This window comes from Apiospora kogelbergensis (genome assembly GCF_038363985.1).
Source record: "Apiospora kogelbergensis strain CBS 113332 chromosome Unknown utg000006l_segment0_segment0, whole genome shotgun sequence".
NCBI lineage: Eukaryota > Fungi > Ascomycota > Sordariomycetes > Amphisphaeriales > Apiosporaceae > Apiospora > Apiospora kogelbergensis.
This window is the reverse complement of record NW_027117423.1, coordinates 2962583-2985174: the sequence shown is the minus strand read 5'-3', so window position 1 is coordinate 2985174 and position 22592 is coordinate 2962583. Positions and strand designations below refer to the sequence as shown.

Here is a 22592-nt window from a genome sequence, read left to right as displayed (position 1 = left end):
ATGACGGTGTCACACGATTTAACCCATCGAGGGTCTCATACATCCCAGAGCTCAGCAGGAATGGCCCTGGAAGATCGGTTCGAGGTTCTGAAGGAAATTGGTGATGGGAGCTTCGGAAGCGTCGTCTTGGCCAGGGTCCGAACCGCTGGCGCCAGTGTGGCTCGGCGGGGAACAGTGGTACGTTGCCCTTGACACTCCGTGTGTTCTTTTATTCGACTGCTAACGTTGCAAATCAGATTGCCATCAAGACTATGAAGAAGACCTTCGAGTCTTTCTCCCCATGCCTTGAGCTCCGTGAAGTGGTATTTCTACGGACACTGCCACCTCATGTTCACCTTGTTCCCGCATTGGACATATTTCTGGATCCGTTCACCAAGAAACTCCACATTGCGATGGAGTATATGGAAGGGAACCTATACCAACTAATGAAGGCGCGGGATCACAAGGCACTCGACAACTCCAGCGTGAAAAGCGTCCTGTTCCAAATCATGCAGGGTTTGGAGCATATCCACGCTCACCATTTCTTCCACCGTGATATCAAGCCCGAGAACATTTTGGTTTCCACGTCATCCCACCAGGACTCGAGCAACTCGTTCCGACGTTACTCAGCTTTGGTAACACCACCCTCAACGCCTCCGACTTACACAGTAAAGATCGCAGATTTCGGCCTGGCTCGGGAGACACACTCAAAATTGCCTTACACAACATACGTTTCAACAAGATGGTACCGTGCTCCCGAAGTACTTCTTCGGGCGGGCGAGTATTCAGCACCAGTTGACATCTGGGCAGTAGGCGCCATGGCTGTAGAAGTGGCGACATTAAAACCATTATTCCCCGGAGGAAACGAAGTTGATCAGGTATGGCGCGTGTGTGAAATCATGGGAAGCCCCGGAAACTGGTACAACAAGGCCGGAGCTCGAGTTGGTGGTGGAGATTGGAGAGAGGGAACACGCCTCGCAGGCAAACTTGGGTTTTCCTTCCCGAAGATGGCACCTCACTCGATGGACACGATACTTCAGCAACCTCAATGGCCGGCGTCCCTCGCCCATTTTGTTACTTGGTGTCTGATGTGGGACCCAAAAAGCCGCCCGACGTCTACTCAGGCCCTCGCCCACGAGTATTTCGCTGATGCGGTAGACCCCTTACGGCCAAGATCTTCCGCGTCCAAGATACTCGGTCGCAAGCAATCGGACATAGGGCGTGGAAAGGAGTCGACCGCCTCGACTCCTACGTCCTCCAAGCCTTCTTGGTTCAGGAAGTCACTCATCGGTCGATCGGAAAGCACCGAACCCGCGCCTGTGCAGGCCGCTCCGAAGGAAGTGGCAGCTCCAGCAGCCCCATCAAGACCACCTCCCGTGCACTCTAACACGGTCAGCGAGATATCCGCCAACAAGACCAGACCCCCCAATGGCAAGCGTACCACATGGACCAACGGCCCTTCGAATGTCGCCCCAATGCCAATCCTACCGACCATCAAGCCCATCTCACCTTTGTCAGATACTGCAACAGCTCAGGCGTCTAACCGAAACCCATCCTACAATGACTCGCACGCACAGAGGCAAGCTCATTTGGAGGAGAAGGCTGCTAAGAAGATTGGACGCCAGCTGTCTGTCGCATCAAGCACAAACAACTACGCCGAGATTCATCGCCAACAGGCAGAAAGGGCCTTGAATGGTAACTCCGGTCTTGCTTCGCCTCCTAGTGCTCACAAGGAAAGCTTCTTCTCCCATTTACGGAAACGCGCGCGACGTTTCTCCGGCAGGCACCAAACGCCTGTGTCCCCAAACTACGATGACATTGAAGCCCAAGCTGGCTGCGGTCCGTGGGCCAGTAATCGGTCATCTATGGTGATCGACCAACAGCCACCTGTCCCAGCCAAAGTGGACAACTACGACTCCCTAGACAGGGCGTTAAGGGACGCTCAGCATAACCATGAGCAGCCAAATGCTCCGATGCCGCCCACTCACATGGTGACTCCTAGCAGCACACTGAAGCGGCATCACTCACTTCCTCAGCACCAGCCTCGCTCCGTCGACAATCTGATTGGTCAGGCGCGTGCAACTGGCCCCATTTCAAGCCGGACGCGGCGAGCTCAGAATGGTCACGGCGTCCCCCAGTACGACGACCCGAATGAGGAAGACGAGCTTCTCGATGAGGTGCTCAATTCTACGCACCGAGCGATGAAGCGGCTAGAGAAGGACGGCAAGCCTGGTCTGAGGCAGTCTGTGAGCAACGTAGGACTGTCAAATCCGTACCCTACTCCTTCGCCCTCGGCCAATGGCAACCAGGTGCTTTTTGGCGATGGTCAAGAGGCCGTCGCTCCCAAGCCGCTTGACCTCAAGAAGACCCGGGATCCTCATAAGTGGCCTACGCCACCTTATGACGAAAACGACTGGGCGGCCTCGGCAGCTGCTAGCATATGGGCTGCTGGGAACCGATTCTGAGCTTGGAGCTCTCTGTTAGATTTGCGATGGGGTTTCGACGACCAGTTGTTGCTGTTGTGTTACATCATTCTACATGGCACGGCGTTTACGGGGCTTTGCTTTTGTTTTGGCGAGGGTTTTACAGGGTTGGCATCATCGTTTCGCGACGCTCGCTTTTCATGCTTTTGCCGAGTCTTTTGTCTTGATCTGTGGACGTCGATCTCGGGCTTTTTTTGTTTTAAACAGCCCGTTCGGGTTCGGCACACCAATTTCAATACCCCTTATAGTTGAGCCAATTTCTTGCCATTTTCCGGTTCCTCCTTCGACAATACCCCAATTATAGACTTTTGAAGGTTACAAAAGGGCGTGGGATCCCCAACCAAAATGTTGATTTCCTTTGTTTCGGAGTGGGATTGGAGGCATATATCTGCCTATACTTTCTTGCTTTCATCCCGTCATCTGGTGTAATGACTACTGCGGATAAGGATATCCGGAGTTGATGTACAAAGCTAGCATGTTGCACATGGTTGGTTTAGTTAAGGGCCGACGTTTTCTTAGCACTGTCAGGAAGGTCCTTCGATGTCCCTTTTAGAAAAATTTAGCAAGGCCCATTCCATGGGTGGGAAGAAAAGAGATGGGAGAGGAGAGAGGGAGAGAGAGATGTCTACTATATATATATACACACACACACCGCCTCCGCCATTTCGAGTCAGGCAATTAGACTCCATTTATTCTCACCTTCTTCGAGTCCACTGTGCATTGAAGGGTTACCGCTGAGATGTGTATTCAATTGCTACTACCAAGACGATTTCGTTTCTAGATTTGGCCGATATGCAGGAACAGAACGAGATGCTTTAGCTCGAGCTGGTGACATTTGCAGGATCCACCACGGTTGAACGAACTCGGCCGATGGGATCAGCCTTACTGCATGTTGATGGGCTGGCAGGCAGCTGCAAAAACCAAAAGCCAAAGCCAGCTGCAAGGAGAGCGACCGACTGTGCTGTAAGGTAGGTAAGTAAGTACCATCAGATAGACGGCCCAACAGGCAACAGAATAACTAATGCAAGAGAAATATGGCAGCCTGGTGACATACTACCGCCCTCTGCCAGCCCTTATTCGGACGTCAGGAATAAATAAATGCCAGAAGCCGCTTTCAGAGGAGAGATGCGACCATAATCTCACCCTGATTGCATCGGATGCATAGCCTCTCTGCTGTGCCATCCCAATGCTTACTACCTGAGCGGTCTAACCTCCATTCATTCGAACGCCGCCCCTCCTTCCTCGAACTGCGACGGTTCGCCCCGCCAAAGTATTACTTACTACTGATAAATCGGGCTGTGTCGCCAACCACAAGTTCGCCATATGGTGTGGTGATTGCCGTACTTCCACGAGGGCTGACCTGGCATTGGAGATTTACTTCATTCGTTGCAAACCCCCCAATTGCGCTCTCTTCCCCCTTCACCTCCAATCGCCCATCCCGTGCTCCAATACAATAGCGTGTGTTCGAGAGCGTGTATGAGAGAGCGTGTGGCTGGCTAGCTGTATAATTTCGATTGGAAGACGTCTATCACCAATTCCGTCTGTCGGGCACCATGAGCTTCAGCCTGCCTCTTCGCTCGACTCCGAGTAGGAGAAACCAAGAAAGCAGGGCCAATTCGCAAAACTACTTCAGCGGCTATACTCCACCCTCGTCTACCGAAGCCATCAATGGCCCGGTGCGCGAAGTTGCTCCAGTCAGTGATCGGCTTATAGTCGGTGTTGACTTTGGTACCACATTCTCGGGGTGAGTAAAACATTCGTATCCCATGAAGCCAGGCTTTCGTCATTCGACCCGGCTGACTGAAAATAGCGTGGCAGCAGTTTATGCATCAACTCCAGATGACATAGAAATTATCAAAACATGGCCAGGCGGGAACGGTATCACATCGGACAAGGTCCCTACTGAGATTTCCTATGACATACCTCCAGCCGCCCCCGTAGGGACCTCACCAAATATCAAATGGGGCTTTCAGTTCAAACCAGAGGAGCAGCGGTTGAGGTGCATCAAGCTCTTTTTGGACCGATCACAGAAGTTGCCTTTCTATGTCAGCCCGCAGGAGACGGCGACGCAGCTGAGAAAACACAACAAAACCGTAGTCGATGCTGTCTCCGACTATCTGACACAGGTATACGAACATACTATGGACACGTTAACGAGGAGATACGGCGAGTCTTTCATGGCCTCTACCAAGGTTGACTGGGTTCTGACTTGCCCCGCCGTCTGGTCCGATGCTGCAAAGAACACGACCCTCCAGGCTGCCGAAAGAGCTGGCATGGGATCGCAAGACGATATTCAGATGATCAGTGAGCCCGAGGCTGCTGCCGTCTACACACTCAAGGCCATACAGCCGAACCATCTCAACGTTGGGGACAACTTCATTGTGTGCGATGCTGGTGGAGGCACCGTTGAGTAAGAAGCTCTCTACCCCCTAATGAAGTGCTGCAATTCACTGACAAACATTGCCAGTCTGATCGCGTACAAGATTATCTCCCTTAAACCCCTGAGGGTTGAAGAATCGGCTGTAGGCACTGGCGGGTTATGTGGGAGCGCTTTCCTGAACTACAGGTTTGAAGAACACGTCAAGAGCCGGCTAGGTGTTAGCCGCTTCGACGAGATGAAGCTGAAGAAAAACAAAACGTGGCAAATGGGGCTGCGGTATTTCGAAGAATCCGTCAAACGGAACTTCAATGTGGACGAAGATCAAGAAGTCAATGTTCCGTATGTCACTCCTACATCTATCTGTATTGGAGACGTGGTACTAACCATTCCCTAGCTTCCCCGGCTTACCTGATGACGAAGAAATCGGCCTCGACTGTGGTTTTCTGGTACTGTCCCCTGCGCAGATCAAAGAAATATTCGAGCCAGTGGTCAAGGAAGTATGCGATCTTGTTCAAGGACAGGTCGATACAATACGCACTAAAGGGGGCATCGTTTCCGGCATTGTCTTGGTAGGAGGTTTCGGCCAGAGCGACTATCTCTACCGCCGGCTCAAGTCTCATTTTACAAGTGCAGCGCCGCCGCCGTACACGGAACGACCAACCCACTCGAGCGGAAACGCCATTACCGAAAGCGGCTCTATCGAAGTGATGCAGCCTCTCTATGCCTGGACAGCTGTGGTACGCGGGGCCGTTCTGCGGGGTCTCGAGGGTAACATGGTCATTTCACGAAAAGCCCGCAACCATTACGGTACGTCCTACGCGACCGTGTATGACGAGGACAAACACAGCGTTAGCGAGCGTTACTGGTCTCCGTTATGGGAGCGTTGGATGGTGTCGGATCGCATGCAGTGGCACATCGCTAAGGTGAGTATCGGTACACTCCAAATACACGTCCTTATATGCCCGGATACACCCAGAACATGAAAGTCTCAAGAACCCTTCCCGAGATGCAATCATAAAGGGGCCCTCTCTTTCTAGGGTCTGCATTTTCTCGTAGCAGCCACTTGGATATGCTTACTGACACGTGGATTTGATGTCTTAGGGCGAGGCCATATCACCGCTCTCCCCGATAGCCTTCCATTACACGCGTAACTTCCGTCCGGGTCAATCGCTCGTGGTAACGGACGATCTTATAGCGTGTGAGGCAGATGAACCGCCAGCCGCGTACAACCGCGACCTGGCGCATGTTTGCACCTTAACCACGGACCTCAGCGCCGTACCGAGAAGTCTGTTCACAAGGCTCACGACGACCAGAGGTGTGGAATTCGACAATCTCGACTTCACGCTCGAAATGATTGTCGATAGCGCTGGGCTCGGCTTCGAGCTGAAGGTTGACGGAGTCCGATATGGGAGAGTAGAGGCAGACTTCTCTTGACGAGCAGAGAGAAGAAATAATAGTCATTAACATAATAACAGAAGCCAACTTCCCACAGTGGTTGGCATTGTACACATGAAAGTCTTGAACTATATGCCGATCTACACCCTTGGTTTACTGGTTATACTCTGCATCAGTCTTGCATCTCTTGAAACAGAAACTCGAGGACCCGGCTTGGGTCTTGATGATTCCATAAGCCAAGCTGCCAACAATACCTGTTCACTATCCGTCGCTACGTCTGCTTCAGTGTTACACTGCTGAAATGTCGTGCTGCGGGCTTTGTTCGAGGACTTTCGTTGGTCCACAAACCCCAGGGGGAAACGCCGCCCGACTCCTATGGCATCTTCACAAAAGCCATGGCTGCCTTCACCTGCAGTGCCACGCGAGCTATGCAGGACGCAAATGGTAAATATCCGATGGCGAAAGCGTTCGGTATCAGTCAAGCACGCCCAGTCATAATCATTCTCCTCTCCCACCATGTCAAATCACCCATAACTTTCTGTTTATTAATTCAAGCTCTTGCAAAATACCCTGCCCGGGAGCAAGTAACAACGCAGATAAACAATGACCACCGATCCAAAGGAGCAGCCTGTGAACGGGGCTCCAGATCTCAAGCTCGCCATCACGGATTGGGAAGGTGATACACCGCAGTACACGCACACACAGGCGGTTTCCGAAGAGGGTGAAATATCACCTCGTTCGATGTCGGTTGTGAGGCGTTCCGCCCCGGACCCGGCGCCTGTCTCGAAGACGGCACCTACTGCCACTGGTTGGGCCAAGAAGGACAAATCAAGCTCAGGAGATGCTAATCAGCTGGATGCTCACCTCAACGATGACACTCCTACGGCCACTGCCTCCATAGCTGGGCTCGTTGCAGAGATCCGTCGAGTTGTCCGTGAGGAACTCCTCGAAACACTACGGAGAAGCCAGATTGGGGAGGGGGAGGGTGTCGACCATCAACGCCTGGGACATGCAGCAACGGAATGCCAGGCATCCTCTCAAGTAACTGCTGAATGGGGTGCTTTTTTCACGCCTGAGGGTCACGCTACTCCCAGATTTGGTCAAATCATGAAGGTTCTTTCTGGGCATATTGTAAGCTGACTACCTACCTTCTGACCCTACCGGCTCCTTTTAACAAGGGGATCAATCGATGGTAGATCAGCAAGTTCGGATCCGAAGATAATGGCTTGGTCATGACGCCAGATGGGTTGCGGAGATTCTACGTCGCATACCGACTAGACGACGAAGCGTTTCCGTTCATCAGTACGTCCAGCTCCCTGTACATGAACTTGTCGATGGTTTCTGCCCTTTTTTGTAGCTAAGTCTGTTTCATCTCTAGGCATCTTCTCGTCGAAAGCTTCAGATGCATATGGACGAATTGCAGATTTCCTGCTCGACATGGAGTGCCAGCACCACCTGGTCCAGCCCAATGAGCATTCGCCGCCGCTCACTCCTGCGCTGACTGTCATTGGGTTCGCCCAGTACTATATGTCGTGTATCCTGGCATACCCGGATGCAGAATTCCACCGCCTCCAGAAGATCATAGCCGATGTGCCACCAATTGTAGTAGCGATCAGCAGTAGCTCGAACGATGATGAGCATACCAAGGAGAAAAGGTTATCGCGCTCTGAAACGTTGTCCAGGATTATCCAGCATAACCAGCAGTCTCCTAGTGCCGATCCGAAGTCGAAACAGCTTCTAAGCGGTGCATTCGAGAACTTGATGTACGACTTAGGGCTACCGCCGCCTCGCCCTTCTCAAAGGGGGTCTACTCGCCATCAACTTCCTCAGCCCACTACTACCGCCACTAGTAGGATGCAGGCGCCCGCCACAACCCCTGAGCCCAGATCAGCTGCTACCGCTGCTACTGCGGCTGAGAGAACGGACTCTTCTCCCTTCATTGCGGCCTCGCGCTCGATCAGTCACCGGAAGTATGTGCAACCGAGCTCACTACACACCATAGGCGACGATGACGGTGACGATAACTTGAAGGAAAACAACATGGATGGCAGCCTCGATCGCGAAAGAGAGCTGGAAAGAGCCTCCATGTCAGGGCCTCGGCCGGGATACACCAGGCAACACTCGTGGCATCCGGAGCCCATGACGGGGGTAGCCCGGCTAGCGTACTTTACCCTCATCATCATCGTCAAGCTTTAGAGCAGCAGCGTTACTATACGGGGCATGTAAACCAGTCACTCTCCTCCAGTGCGCCAGCGGCCGCTCAGGTCAACGGAAGTAGTGCACCGGTTGTCCCGCTGCCCTCGGTCACCGGACCCCCACGCAGCTCCATCTCCTCGACTGCTTCTTCCTCAGGATATTGGGGTCATGGGGGACGCACGCCGCCACCGACCCGACATAACAGTACTTCGGTATGTGATCTGTGGGTGTTTCTGGCTCGTATTAGTAACTAGTGATGCTAATCAAAAGAAAATACATAGGCTCCAGACGTGTCGAGCAACGGCCCCTTAAGCCTTTCTTCTTCCTCCTCTTCTTCTGTCATGGGGATGACGACGTCAGCAGCAACGCCCGCGAACTCGTCTGACCCCGTCTCACCAGCTGCGTCCATGGCGCACCAATGGAATCAGCTCCAGTACCGACCCCCACGGGCTCCAGGACCTCGAGCTCCTCGGGCGGCGTAGAGAGACAGGACCAGCAGCCGCAGAAAACCCCTCACCATGTGAGATGGGGAGGGGTCACTCAGGGTGGGCGGAAGGGCAGCGAGCCAGTTTACGCCGCCGTCACTACGTCGAGGGCTGGAAACGTCAGTGCCAGTAGTAGCCAAAACCCCGAGCCGGAACGAAGGTCTTCGCAGCGACACCACCACAGCCACCACGGTCACCATCACCACCGGCGCTTTCCCAGCAGCGGTGGTAGCTCTGCGGCGGGTGATCATGATGATTATGATGACAATGATGACCACACTAGAAAGAAGGGGGAGACGTGGGAGGAGTTCCTCCGAGCCCAAAGGAAGGGAGAGGGCTATCACCAAAGATAAGGTTGGGGGTGTTGAAGCAACACTGGCTTGTTTCGTGGCGCCAGAGAGGGAAAGAAGACTGCCATATCCTGGTATTTTATGGTTAGGCAATCCCCATATGTCATGCCCAAAGGTAGAAGCTTTTCAGTTGGCCCATCGACATTTGGTTTCGGTAACTTGTAGGAGAGACAATCCTCTGGGAAGGCAACTCGATTAAGGGGTAGATGGTTAGTTAGGCACTCTTACAGTATTACCTGTCCTTACCGGCAAGTCCAAGTACAATCTGACGTTCATCAAATTGGAAGCCCCAGTCCACCCTCTGCCCATTACATATCATATCTCACATCGTTGAGCTGATTAGTTTATTACATGTGGTAGGCGAAGCCCAAGCCGGATCACACTCCCCAGCATTAGGCTCAAACGGGAAAAAGCAACCATCAAAAGCGACCTGGCGACATCAAAGGTCGCTTATGGGATATTGGGAACCCATTCGGCTCTCCCTACAGCCCAGCCTCCCCGGGCGGGGGCGGGAGCGCGGCGCGGCCCCATTCTAGGCAGAAGCGGCAGAGGAGGGGAAGATGACACCAACGTCAAGTAATATGATTTGTCTACGGAGACATTTCCTATGGCCGCTCTTATGCGGCAAGGAGCTGATGCGGAAGGTGCACACTGCTCCTACATATATATTGCAATCTCCAGGTTCCTGGTGCCGTGGTTTTAAAAAGGGGTCGGTTAACGAGGTCGGTATACCCGAGGCAAGCTCGGGCGTGTCAGTGCGCGGACGGCTTACACATGACAGGCTACCACCGACATGATTCCGAATTGGTGCTATATTGACAGCAGCCTCCCGTTGCTTTGATATGATGCGGTTGCATGCAGATGGGGGCCGTGATGCCGGAACACGTTTCCCCCGCGTGGTTAATATACGTCCACGAGGCGACCTGTAGGCTTCATGCGGATCACGCGAAACCTCGTATGACGCCTATCCCTAACTTCATGTGTATGCAGCCCTTCTCAGGGATATCTTGAGTCCCATTGGTCGGATTCATATTCCCTTACGCCCGGCTAGTGTGGTATACCAGCCTCCTCAGGGCGAACCGAATGCGATCAATAAGGCAACCAACCGTCTACCAGGCCAATATCGTCACAAAGTATGTTTGCCATGCAGATGGTAAGGCTGAGCGACGAAGAGCTGCAGGACTAACTGGAATGAATTGCCATCTATGATCTGGTGGCTGGCCAGCCGGCCCTGCCCTAGTCAGTATAAAAGACTTTTATAGTCCTGCGTCCGTCGTTCCTACTTCTCTTTCACCGCCGCCACATGTCGGCGATATCGATTTTTCGTACCCACACACTATTATCGAACATATGTTCGATAATTTGCTACGCCATTGACCACCCAAGGAGACGCCGAGACTGGACTGCCACAGGCGATGTGCCATATTCCGAGTTCGATTGGCTGAATCGCCGGGCCTCCCCTCGTACAGGAAATCATTGCCACACAAGGGGGCTGAGCAATGTCGATGACAACACCCCATTTCACCGCCGGGAGGGTGAGAGAATTGATTTATTCTGCTGTCCAAAAACCAAAGAACGAATGAGACACAATAGGCCAAGGGAAATAAATGGCCATGTGATCAGCTGAATGCAGCTCGCCTCATTGTATAGGTATTCTGTTTCGGCCAATCCCGCCGGCCATCATCAAATTGATGCGACGTCGTCGGCTTTGAGCACGGGCAGTGGCAAATCGAAGCAAAAATGAGAAAGAAAGAAAAGGAAAGAACCCGGTCGATAACCTGTGCTCCCGGCTGATAAATCAATTCAAAAGCACCACGAGAATGAGAACGGAGAGAAAGGAGTTCTGGTTGAGTTGGTTGAGATAGATTGCAGTTTCCCATGTCGCCCTCCTTCTTCCCCCTTCTTAACACCAAATCAACTCTGTCACAACAAGCTACATATCGCTTATCAAAAAAATCTGCCCACACCTGACCACATTCAAGGGAATGCCCGATTACAACATGCATACTTCAGGCCTTCTTTTCTCCCGTATGCCTCAAGAACATATCGATCCCTCTCACGTGTGGAATATGGTTGCCGTTCCACAGGATTCTCCAACCCCCCTACTCCGTCTGCATACTATAAAGGTATCATCATAACTCTTCTCTTCATGAAGGACATGACTCATGAAAAGGCCAAAAAGGCCCAAAGACAAAACAGAAAGAACACTAAATCGCACCTAAGAAACACTCAAAACCACGAGAACTGCGAAATGGTGGTAGCTCCGGTTACAAGCTGAAGCAAAGCGTACAATCCCAAGGAGCACCACAGACAGACGAACCGCTCGGAGGAGACAAAAGAAAGCCATCCGTCACCAGACAGGTCATGTGCCTGTACACTTCGTGCTGGCTGAGAAGCCGTCGGTTAACTTGAGCTTAAGGCTACAACGCCGTGCACAACTCTGCGAAGCCCAGACCTATGATGCCGCTCTTGTCGACGTCGATGCCTGTCTTCCTTCCCATTGTCATGGATTACACGCGACTCGAGTTCTTTTTGGCGCCTTCTCTCCGGGGGCTTGTAGTCGTGGTCAACAATGCCGGATGTACTAGGCCCCTCTTCAACCTCACGCGCTCGTCGGTAGTGAATTTCCGGAAGAAGCCCATGGCGGTACATGTGCTCGAGAAGGAAATAGTCTGGCCGCATATCGCTATCGGTATACCCCTCTTCGATGATATGTCCTCTGATGTGTTCCAGTCGGAGGGTGAAGTTTTCATTCGGGTCGACGCCAATGTCCTTCGACGAGAACTCTTGGTCGCAAAACCAGCAAATGCAATGGTGTGGCATAACCCACTGGAGATGAGAGCCTGCGATGTGTTCCCACCATATCTGGGTCTCATCGGGCCCAAAGATTGCGGTACACAACCCAAGGCGTGCGTACTCACACGGGAGTACAGGACGCGGAAGATTAGGCGTAGCATTGCCTATGAACACCGACTGCGCCACGGAGCGTGGGGGAGACGACGCAGCGGTGTAGTGCGACCTGTGTGATTTCCGTGAGAAGGTTGTCGAAGCACTTCTCGTGGATGTCGTGCTCGTACTTCCACTCCTTGTCGAAGCCGGGGCAGCAGGTGCTAAGTCCATGTGGTATCGGGTTAGGTCTAGGTCTACACTTGAAGTCGAGTCGTAATCAAACAGCGATGTCTGATTCCTCCAAATGCAGAAGCGCTCCTCGTCTCCATTTCTTCCTGCCAAGAAGGCAAATATTTCCCCAGCGTTGAGGTCAGAAGGCATGTTGAAGCGATGTCCCGGGATCGGTGCGACGAGCTTCGAGCTGTGTGGCTAGCGGGGGTATGTTGTCGCAATAACCCAAACGAGGACGATAAAGCGGTCCACAAAGGAGGGCGTTGCAGACGGTTGATGGGTAGCAGCAGTCAAGCAAACTTCGGGGCAGAGGCCAGGGAAACGCAATCAAGGAGATCAAGAGCTATCGTAACCCTTATACTTGGAAACCCGTCGCTGGCGGGGTATGTGGGCTGATATACCCGGCGTTCCCTAAAGCTGCTGTGGTTGCACAGTGAGATGCGCAATCTCCAGCTCAACTCGATTTGCAAAGGGGAAAACAGCACGCCCAAATGATGGAAGCAAACAGACCTAGCAGATGGTCAGGGGATGGGATGGAATACACAGGTTGATGCGTTTCCAGATGAAAATGGCACAACTCATTGCACCGACAGGCCGGCAGATTGATCTTTTGATCTCAAAAGACGTGCAGGGGGCGCCGGCGCTTGAGGGGGTTCGCTGCAAAGGATTCCCTTCTCATTCGTTAATACAACCATCCGACAGCCCACACTCCTCAGGCAAGTGGCCAAGATCTTGACGGCCACCCCTGCGCTTGAGAGACAATCGCAACATCCAAGGGTGCGTATTGTTTGGGAAACGCAATATTCGCCCATCTTTCCCGTGCTTATTCCAAGCAGCCAGTCTACCAGCGATTGTCGATACCCGCCGATTTGGTTGTCAATCTGGTCGAACCGCTGGGTAGCCAAGGTCGGTCATTGAGCAGAAAGAAGCATGGAGACGTCGTAACATGCTGGACCGATGATGATCTACAGCCGATTTGACTCATGCCAGTACATACATAGCATGCACTGCATTGCAGCTGCAAGGAGCTGCCCCAACCTGACGTGCTTGCTTCATGCTTCCTTCCCGCCCCTGCTAACACAACAGATCACCGTCACCGTCACCGTCACCGTCGCCATCCCTGCACCGGCAGCTATTGCTATGCCTCTTGATTTTACGACATGGCGCAGAGAGAGTGCCGCAAACATAAGCTCCCGACGCTGCCATGGCGTAGAGTCGCGCTCGTTGCCAAATGGCGGTTACGGCCTACAAAACACCAAGAGCATGCAAGAAAAGTCACTGCTTGCAGTAGTCGGCCAGAAGACGACGTATGCGTATTGGAAAGGTACCACACGGCCTCGGCTACAGTTCTCGATGCTCTATCTAATATTGGGCACCCAACCAAACCCTCGACCCCTCCTCGATCCGTATCAGTTCGGAGATGCTTGACACGACTGCCCACGGCTGACTTGGCAGATGGCGTGGACGGGTCTTAACCCAAGTGGGGTGAGCGCTTGATATGCCCGTACGACGTGTGGTTCCTTGGATCCCTGCCCCGGACGTCGGTTGATCCTATGCCTCGTACGCTACTCCTCCGTGCATACTGGCGGGTTGGGCTCTGCCGGTCGCCATACTACGGAGACTTGAAGAGTCATCTGAAAACGGGCAATCAGAGCGAGCTGGATGGACCTGTCCCATATGCCAACGGCTCGTGCCGCAGTCCGCTCGCTTGCATGAGAGGGATGACGAGTGTGTCAGCAACGTTTGTAGGCTTGTCTGGAACTGTTGGCCCGCATCTCCGTCTCGGACAAGCTCCCCGGATACGCGTTGTATAGACAGGTAGGTGGCGCACTACTGCGAATACTAACTCCTCTTCTAGCTGGCGGTATCTGATAACCAGGTAGCTGTTTATATTAATTGCCGACCCGGCTAAGCTAAATATGCAGTATGCGAACATCACTGGCTTACTGCCGTGTGTGCAACTCCAAGTTCGGGGGTGCCAGGTAACCTGCTTGCCAGTGTTGCATATCCCGCTCTTTCGCCAGCTGGAACATGGCAGTGTTGGCTCTCGATGGAGGGTTGGCTATAGAATTCTTACAGGTGACACATGCAGCAGAGGCGGTCAAAACCTGGGGAGGTGGCGACTGCACGAAGCAATCAGATGTGATTGGGCGTTTCCCTTGTGTGGATGGCGCCCTCGGGTACATGGGAGCCTGTGTAGATGGCAGAGCCTCATGTTTTGGGGTTTCCTCGATTCCCCAATCCTCCAGCCTGTTTGTCTGACTGTCTTCCCCCATGTTCCATACACGCACACCAAGTAATCGTGCGCTTATACACAAACAAATCATGCACCCCACTGCCCCTCGTGGTCATCTTTAGGGTAGCATAAGTAGCAGCAGGCTCGCCTGAAGTACATTTCCCGTGTAAATACGGCGTTTTTAGGCAGTTGGCCAATATCGAATCTCTCATCTCTTCGTGTTCCTCAAAGATCACTACGCCCATAACCACGCACTCGATTTGCGAGAGCATCCTTAAATTTCTTACACAAGTGCACTGAGCCAGCCCTGTATGTGTATTAGAAAGCGCGTTGGATTCCACGAGTGATATTACAAATAGCAGTGTTAGAACCCTGCCGAATATATCTAGGGTATATATATTGACGACCTTTGAAGGATATAATATGCCAACTACATGACAGTCCCCCTTTCTTGACAACTAGAGTATCTAACTGTGAAATGTACTGATGCCGTGAACAGTTCGTATACGAGACTGGTCACTCGGGACTGCAGAGCACCCGCGCCTTGGCGATGACGTTCCGAAGTTGGGGTTTCCTCCGTGTTCGTCGCCAAACTTGACGATGCTCGGGCAGGTGACGCAGCAGATCTCGCGCGCCGTCAGGTCTTCCTCGTCCTCGCCCCCGACGTCTTCCATCTGCGAGGCGTCGAACGGGGTCTGCTGGTGCGGGAGGATGTACGGCATGGTGACCTTGAAGACAGCCTTCTGCACCGCCAGCTGCCGGGACAGGACGACGGCGCTGTTGACGAGCACGCGGAGCGCCTGATCTCGCGAGCTCGCGTCCGTGGTGGTTGTTGTTGTTGTTGTTATTGAGCTGAGGAGCCGGTTGACCCTCGAGATGATGTTGCTCACGACCGTGTCGGTCGCGGACTGCAGACTCTGGGACGATGGATCTTTTCTTATCATGTTGAGCGTCATGGCGCGCCATTGATTTACCGTCTCGTCAGAACCTGCAATACGTGCGTCTGTGTGTGAGCCCTCATGAATAGTACTTATGGAAAGCAGCATACTGCGCACAAGAAGGACCTACTCGTCGTCGAGAGGTAGCGCTCCATCTCGTTAAACTTAGAAGACTGCTCTTCCGATAGGCCCACAAAGTACTGAGAAAATATGCCGTCTACCAGTATGCTTGACGTGATGGATTGTAGCAAGTGGATTTTGATCTTGGGTGCAAGCTCTGCGTACATTGGCACAAGTTTGGCGAGCTCGTCCATCTCAGCTTGACTGGTTTTTGCCAAATCTGCCGGTTTACTGTTAGTAAAGACCCTAGAGTATTCAAAACAGCAGCCCCCCAGATGCGGCCTCTCCTTACCAATCTTGGCCTTGCGAAAGTGCACAATGATCCAGTTCTGCAAGCCGTTGCCCAAGCGCGCCATGTCGTCGCCGAACTGGTCGTCGCTCGTCTGCTCGTGGTAGGCGCGCGTGCTCGTGCTGACCTGCTCCTTGAGGCCCCGGTTCAGCGCCTGGAGCCGGCGGACCTCGTCGTCGCGCTCGCGGAGCTCCCGCTTCAGGACGTCCCAACCCTCCTTGAGCTCCTCGCGCTCGGCGTCGCGGACGTCAACCTCGGCGCGCAGCAGCCGCAGCTCCGTGTCGGTGCGCAGGAACTGCTGGTTCAGGCCCGAGTGCTTGGCCTGCCAGAACGCGGCCGTCTCGCTCTCATTCTGGGACAGCAGCTCCACCTGCCGCGCGAACTCGGCCTCGAGCTGGACGAGCTCCCGCTGCAGCTCGGCGATCCTGTCGTCCTTCTCCCGGAGCTGCTGGGCGGCCACGGCCTCCTTCTCCCTGGCGGCGATCGTGGCATTGTTCTCCTTGCTGATGGTGCTGGCGATGCTTATGCGATCCGAGTCGATGCCCCCGCTGCCGCCTCGCGAGCCGCTATTGTGGTTGGGTTTGCCGCCGTCATTGTCGGTGCCAGGCGGGGGCGAAGAGGGGCGGGAACCGAGTTGCGCGCGCGGCGGCGGGGCGATGACGCTGCTGCTGTTACTACTCCGCGACGTCGAGGCGGAAGAGCGCAAGGCGTTGTTATTGGCATGAGAGGTGGTGCTGCTACCGCTGCCGCCTCTCCGCTTATCCGAGCTGCCCATAGTTTGCGCCAGTTTCGGATCGGGAAGAACGGACTCGGGATTCGGGACTCGGGGGTGGTCAAGCAAATACGAGAGAAGCTAGTTGTAGCTGGCTGGGCACTGTGTTGCTTTCCCTCCTCAATTGGTGCACTACATGGTCCGGCAAGAAGTCGTTCGTCGCGTGGGATCTCCGGGAATGGCTACCTGTGGCCACAGAGGCGAAGAAGTGGGTGCCTGGAGACCATAAGATCCGCGAGGAAGGATGGCGAGATAGGGAAGTTTAGGTGACCTGTTCGCTTCTGACTTCTGACATGCAGATGCGGCAGCAAGAAGCTAATCCGGCTAAGGCTGGTCTCAAATCCAAGGGTCCAGGTACGTACCTGAGCACGAGCCAGAAGTCTATATTCGAGTCTTGCACAAACACCCCGAGTGCCGAGTGCGTCATCTTTCCATTGGTAGTTGTATATCCCGTAGGGCTGAGCGGGATAGGTCTTCGGTCCGACCCGTCCAATGACGGTTTGTCCGCTTGGGTGTGTAGATAATGATGGGACTCATGGCATGCAGTGTAGTACAAGTTCATAACGAGATAACGATAGGCTGATTCCCAGCTGGAAATCCCGAGCTACTATGTGTGTGCGTATGCGTATGTATTGTATACTTCATTGGCCGTTATCCATATCGATTTCTGCTTCCACCTCGTACGCCTCATCGCCGTCTTCCTGTTTCTTGGCGCCCATCCGGCATATCGCGATCTTCTCCACAGGCACGTCCTTCATCCAGGTGAAATCGTCATACCTGTCCAGCATATCTCGGGCGTCAATGGTGAGACGTTCGCGTCGTCTCCCCTTGCTGGCGGCGGCCTGTTCCCCCTCCCTTCTCTCCTTTGACATATATGGTGTTCAAGATGGTTGCGTGCAGAAGTAGGGGGCGCTCCTCCTCCGCCATGATGCCAGCCAGTTGGAAGGTCTGCTTGACACTCTCACAGAACTTCTGCAGGGTCCCATCAGTGTCCACCGGCGGGCTGTAGAGCACTGCCGCCTTGGAGAGGGATGATTGCATCGAGTGTAAGCCTCTTAGAGTCACCGAAAGTTGCTGCGGCAGGGGTTTGGGTGGATCCTTGTCCTTGTCCTTGTCCTGGATGTTGCTCTCAAGTCCCTGTACCTGCTGCTGCGGCCCTGTAATACTCCCAAGGATCTGTCTGGGGACCAACGTCTTCAGCAGCTCGGTGGCTCTGTCGAGCCCCTCGTTCTTGGGAAAGCTCATCACGCCCAGAGTGAGATGCAACGTCCCGACGGGCCGGATGGCCTCCGCCGGGACGCCGAAGCTCTGAGGGCTGGTCACATCAGAACTAAAAGAAGCCAGAGCCGAGGCGAGCTGCGGGCGGGACAGGCTGCTCACAAGCGGGATGCAGAGGAAATGCGTCGGCGGAGGCCTTGGGGCCATCGTTAGTCTGGGTTGGCGTATTCTAAGTAGAATCCATGCGATTGTCGTCGGTGAACGTTGCGCAATATCTTGTTCCCGGGAACTGCCACGCAATGTCTGACTGACACACACACGCTAGAAACCTGGCTGTGGCAGGAGCATGTGGCTGATGTGCGAGGAACGTTCAACCCAATTAGATTTCGCTGTGCGTACGGAGTACGAGTCAGGCCAGTGAGCTGCATTTGTTGCCCTGGACGTTTAGTGCTTCCGGGTGTGCACGAGGCCACACCCCTGGGACCTACAGAACTGACGATTTCGCGTCATAGCATTGAGCCCCAAAGTCGGGACACTCCGCCGGATAGATGCTCATGTCAATCAGACAACTCTGGGCAGTAATTGGATGCCAGTGCAGAAGTCACACCACATCTAACAGTTGAATTAGCCGTAGCTTCTCAACGGCGATGGAGGAACATTGGCCAGGGTTCTGGGCTACGTCACTAATCGATGCTTCCGGGATGACGTAGACCTGCGGGAGGGGAAAAAACATGTCGTCACAGGCCCGACTGTGACAAGCCCCAAAAGCCAAACGCATCTACTTACGCGATATGCACCTCGGCCTCCGCGCGTCATCGTCTGCCAGGCACGCATTTTGCAGAATATCCATAAATAGAGTATCGTAAAAAGGAGTGTATTTAATCCAACAGTAGTAAGCTTTCCTAGCTTCAAAGTCCTGTATGCTGTGTTTTGTTGAATGCTCTATATATAAGATGAAGCAGCCTCGTCGCCAACGCTCAGTGACATACTGTGCGCACAGTACAGAGCCCTCGTCCCACCATACTCGATTTCACACAACGACCCGGATACGATCTGTTCGAGAACGATAACAGAACAAGGCGAAAAAGTAGTTTGGGTATCGTCGATTTCTTCCACCCCAGAACAGTTGTTGACTGAAATGGTGCCCCTCGGGATTTCCTCAGGGTTACGCCAGCTGCAGTTGCCGCCAACGATTCCACCCAGGCAATCATCCTTCCCTCTCGACGCCGCACATGGGAGAGGATAGCCTGGGCAGGCATCGCGCAGTGCAGACAACGTCCATGGCTGGTCTCTAGCTTTGCCCGCTTGCCATTTACGGCTCAGAGGCGTTGAAGAACTTTTTGAGCGCGGTCTCAGCTTCTGTATATTCGGTCTTGAGACTGGCGAGGGTATCGGTGACGCGCGACAGGCAAAGTTCCTCATCCTTTTCTGGCGTGCCGTCCTCGTTCTCCATCTTCCCGTACCGCTGGATTTTCTCACAGCTATCCTTGACCTTGGTCAATCCCAAAGTGGCTGAAGATCCTTTCAAAAAATGGCCGAGTTTGGACAGCTCTTCCAGGTCCTTGGCTTCCCTGTTGGACAAAAGGACAATAGCAGTCAGTCACGGCTTGTTGCGGGCAGGGGTCGAGCACAGGGTGTTCCAAAGGACGGCTTATGGAAGTCACCACAGGGTCTAGAGTCTTTCTCCTTGGCACTCTCGGGGTTGTGGGCCAAACTCACAGGGCCTCATCCATCTTGTCAAACGTCTCCTCGGCCTGTTCGAAGAAGCCAAAAACAATAGACTGGCTAAATTCGCGGTCGTCTTCACTGTCGTCCATCTCCAGGATCTGACCAAAAGTCACAATGTCGATGGCGTCCCCAAGGGCTTCCAGGCTGGGGTCGCCTCCGTCATGCTGCGTCGGCCAAGCTTGGGTCAGCGCCCATGCAACAATGAGTTATATATGGTAAGCCTGGTCGCTCAGTGTCTCACTTACGTTGTCGGAAGACATGTTTGCCTGGTTGACTATGAGTGGAATGTGAGTGATTTTGCGAGATCTCTAGAATCTGTCGCGGGTCAGAACCAGGTCTGGAAAATGGGCACCTGTTTACAAGACTTAAAGCCGACAGTAGTGGTAAGGGGAGGCGGCTAACCCTACAGTAGTGAGGAGTCGACGACGGATGAAGATGGTTTCGGTTTAGAGGGAAAAGCCAGTGTGTATTCCCAACGGGGGAAAATAAGCGTCAAGTACTTCTTTAGTCTTGGAATGAATGTGGAAAAGAGGACACCCCGAGGCGGCGGGTTTGATAGGTGACGAGACAAAAGGCTCGGGTGGGGCCGATAGTGAATGAATGAAATAATAGTCCTGCACTCCCCCAATTGCGTGTGTGCGTTGCGTTGCGGGCGGGCGTGTGAGCGTGCTTGTGAGGGTGTGCGTGTGCGTGTGTTGTGTGTGTGTGTGTGTGCCTTACCTGCTATGTTCAAAATGACAAGTGCACAAGGATTGGCTCTGTTGATTATCAGACAGGACACAACACAGTACGAAAAGTCGGGCCAGGCCAAGGGTAGTCTCAATATGGGTTCGCCTCGTTTTTGCCTTAAGCCGCAACTCGGATCGATTTTGATTTTTGATTAGAGCGGAACTAGAGAGAAATAAAATGAATCACGTCTACAAATAGTTGGAGAGGGGGATGATGAGGGGGACGAGGATGAAAGGATGGCTAGGTCGACAGGGCAATAAATGGGGATGGGTGTCCAAGGTAGGTTGATGTTGGCATGGGCTTGTAAAAGTACTGGGCTGTTGCCGGCTCTTGCAGGTGACGAAAGGATGAACGTGGGAGCAAAGAGAGGAAAGAAATTGGAGGGAAAGTTATGAAGGACATAACCAAAGGCGGAATAGAATCATATGGGCTGGCTGGCTGACTGACTGGCTGGCTAGGCAGGTCGAGCGAGGTCATCGATCCTGCCTACCTCACTCACTAACCTACAGTGCACGCACTCCCTCGCTCACCTAATGACCCATTCTAAGTCAACGACAGGACACCGGATATGTAACGGGGAATAGGAGGCTTGCAGCAATACCACTCCATACAAATCAACACAACCACGTACCTCGAGGTACCGAGTAAAAGATGCTGCTGCTACTGCGTTCGAACCGCTTCTTAGGCGCAGAACCCGGCCGGAACTGACAGGACCCTGGAAATGAGTTCGAGGGGTGGACGAGGAGGACCCTTCAAACCTCCTGACGTCTGGAGGATGGTGTAGTAGTAGTATGCAGATGGATGCAGTATGCTGTTATCTGGACTGGTGGTGGTGGGCTTCTTTCTGGACAGAGGTACCGGGGGCTACCATTAGGTTACATCCATATAGGCAAGTAGGCAGGTCATGCCTGGTCTCCAGTCGGAAGAAGAAGGCTGGAGGGGTGGAGGGGAGGGAGAGGGGGGCAGAAAAAGAAAAGCGTCGTTGCCCCTCCTTCGGTCATTAACCGCGTTCATCCAGACCACCTACAGACCTCTACCACTACTACTACGAAAATTCTTATGTTTACAGACCTCTGATATGTGGGCTTCCTTCTGGGGACTATCCGCCGGGGAGCAGACCAACAAGGCGGTCTAAAGTGAGGAACGACAATGCTGGGTGACCCTGAAAACTTTCACCTTCGAGTATCATAGTCAACGCTCAACCTACTCGGCCCACTCGAGAGCTGCTAACCGTTGCGAGCTCCTGCACGCACTTCGGCACTGGCTGCGACAACGGATATCCCTTGTACAATTCACCACTCACTTACCTTCCCATATGTGGCAGTGTGGTTTTCACCATCTGATCCGTTCAACGCCAAACGTTTTGGTCATTGGAATGGATCGACCATGGAACGGGGTCGACGGCTTTACGGGAAGCTATCCTGACGACCTGAACCTTCACCGCGAGCATCATTTTCACATAAAACCCTCCGAACGACGTCAAGTGATCGACACTCCACCCTGTTTCCCTTGGACTACTGCATTGATGCATGCATTACCTTCGCCATAGGTTCCGTCAACTCGCACAGCACAAGGATACGTATGGATCCTTGGCGTTTTCACTAAGATCGCCGTGACGCCCTTACAATATCTTTTCTACGGCCTGGTGCTCGCCAGAGAGCCCTTAATGCACATTGCACCAAAGCCCAAGGCCGTCGCAGGTAGACTGAAGAGCTAATCGTATACATGCCACCTCTGCAAGTGTGTCCGAGAGCGCATACACGGCTGTTGCTATTGCCTACGCGAGGCCCTGGAGAAGTTCGTGAAATTACGACAACGACTAGTTGAGAGTTTCAACCTAGGGTCTGTCACTAACCAGGCGGGAAAGCTCTCCCTGAAAACCCCCTGATTCCGCGAGCCAAACAGGACTCTCTGTGCATGCGCACCATGCAAGCGGGCATCCGCGAGCCTTGCTCCGGGTGAGATTTGATGGACTGCACTTCGCCTTGGACCACGGGTTCTGCACGGGAGTGGTTCTCCGCGAGATTCTACGGAGATAGCTAACAAACGTCTATCCCGCAGCCAGTCAATATCCTCCCGACGGCTTCTCGAACCCTGGCATCGACAGGCATTCTATGCTCCTTCACCTAGTTTTCAGTGGGGAGGGTCCAGGCCTTCCGGCGCGTTACGCGACG

General features: G+C 53.4%; 8 protein-coding genes across 8 annotated transcripts; 4 read left to right on the top strand and 4 right to left on the bottom strand.

Annotated features, from left to right (window-relative positions):
- PG998_009792 (Sporulation protein kinase p.t1.c1) lies at nt 1-2444 on the top strand (the record flags this gene model as incomplete). The annotated part of the gene is made up of 2 exons (XM_066876608.1): nt 1-177; nt 237-2444. 2 exons carry the CDS (start codon nt 1-3, stop codon nt 2442-2444), a joined length of 2385 nt encoding a protein of 794 aa, XP_066728764.1.
- A 1571-nt stretch (nt 2445-4015) lies between these two features.
- On the top strand, nt 4016-6276 carry PG998_009791 (Hsp70 family protein; the record flags this gene model as incomplete). The annotated part of the gene is made up of 5 exons (XM_066876607.1): nt 4016-4206; nt 4273-4872; nt 4930-5181; nt 5237-5765; nt 5944-6276. 5 exons carry the CDS (start codon nt 4016-4018, stop codon nt 6274-6276), a joined length of 1905 nt encoding a protein of 634 aa, XP_066728763.1.
- A 564-nt stretch (nt 6277-6840) lies between these two features.
- PG998_009790 (uncharacterized protein) lies at nt 6841-8433 on the top strand (the record flags this gene model as incomplete). Its single annotated transcript, XM_066876606.1, has 3 exons — nt 6841-7368; nt 7434-7539; nt 7595-8433. The coding sequence occupies 3 exons, from the start codon at nt 6841-6843 to the stop codon at nt 8431-8433; spliced, it is 1473 nt and encodes a 490-aa protein (XP_066728762.1).
- Nucleotides 8434-8601: 168 nt separating this feature from the next.
- On the top strand, nt 8602-9271 carry PG998_009789 (uncharacterized protein; the record flags this gene model as incomplete). Its single annotated transcript, XM_066876605.1, has 2 exons — nt 8602-8645; nt 8833-9271. The coding sequence occupies 2 exons, from the start codon at nt 8602-8604 to the stop codon at nt 9269-9271; spliced, it is 483 nt and encodes a 160-aa protein (XP_066728761.1).
- Nucleotides 9272-11671: 2400 nt separating this feature from the next.
- On the bottom strand, nt 11672-12538 carry PG998_009788 (uncharacterized protein; the record flags this gene model as incomplete). The annotated part of the gene is made up of 1 exon (XM_066876604.1): nt 11672-12538. The coding sequence occupies one exon, from the start codon at nt 12536-12538 to the stop codon at nt 11672-11674; it is 867 nt and encodes a 288-aa protein (XP_066728760.1).
- A 2553-nt stretch (nt 12539-15091) lies between these two features.
- Nucleotides 15092-16746, bottom strand: PG998_009787 (uncharacterized protein; the record flags this gene model as incomplete). The annotated part of the gene is made up of 3 exons (XM_066876603.1): nt 15092-15627; nt 15693-15902; nt 15975-16746. 3 exons carry the CDS (start codon nt 16744-16746, stop codon nt 15092-15094), a joined length of 1518 nt encoding a protein of 505 aa, XP_066728759.1.
- Nucleotides 16747-17541: 795 nt separating this feature from the next.
- Nucleotides 17542-18168, bottom strand: PG998_009786 (kinase A anchor protein; the record flags this gene model as incomplete). Its single annotated transcript, XM_066876602.1, has 1 exon — nt 17542-18168. The coding sequence occupies one exon, from the start codon at nt 18166-18168 to the stop codon at nt 17542-17544; it is 627 nt and encodes a 208-aa protein (XP_066728758.1).
- Nucleotides 18169-19273: 1105 nt separating this feature from the next.
- PG998_009785 (hpt domain-containing protein) lies at nt 19274-19949 on the bottom strand (the record flags this gene model as incomplete). The annotated part of the gene is made up of 3 exons (XM_066876601.1): nt 19274-19532; nt 19681-19853; nt 19935-19949. The coding sequence occupies 3 exons, from the start codon at nt 19947-19949 to the stop codon at nt 19274-19276; spliced, it is 447 nt and encodes a 148-aa protein (XP_066728757.1).
- Nucleotides 19950-22592: the final 2643 nt, after the last annotated feature.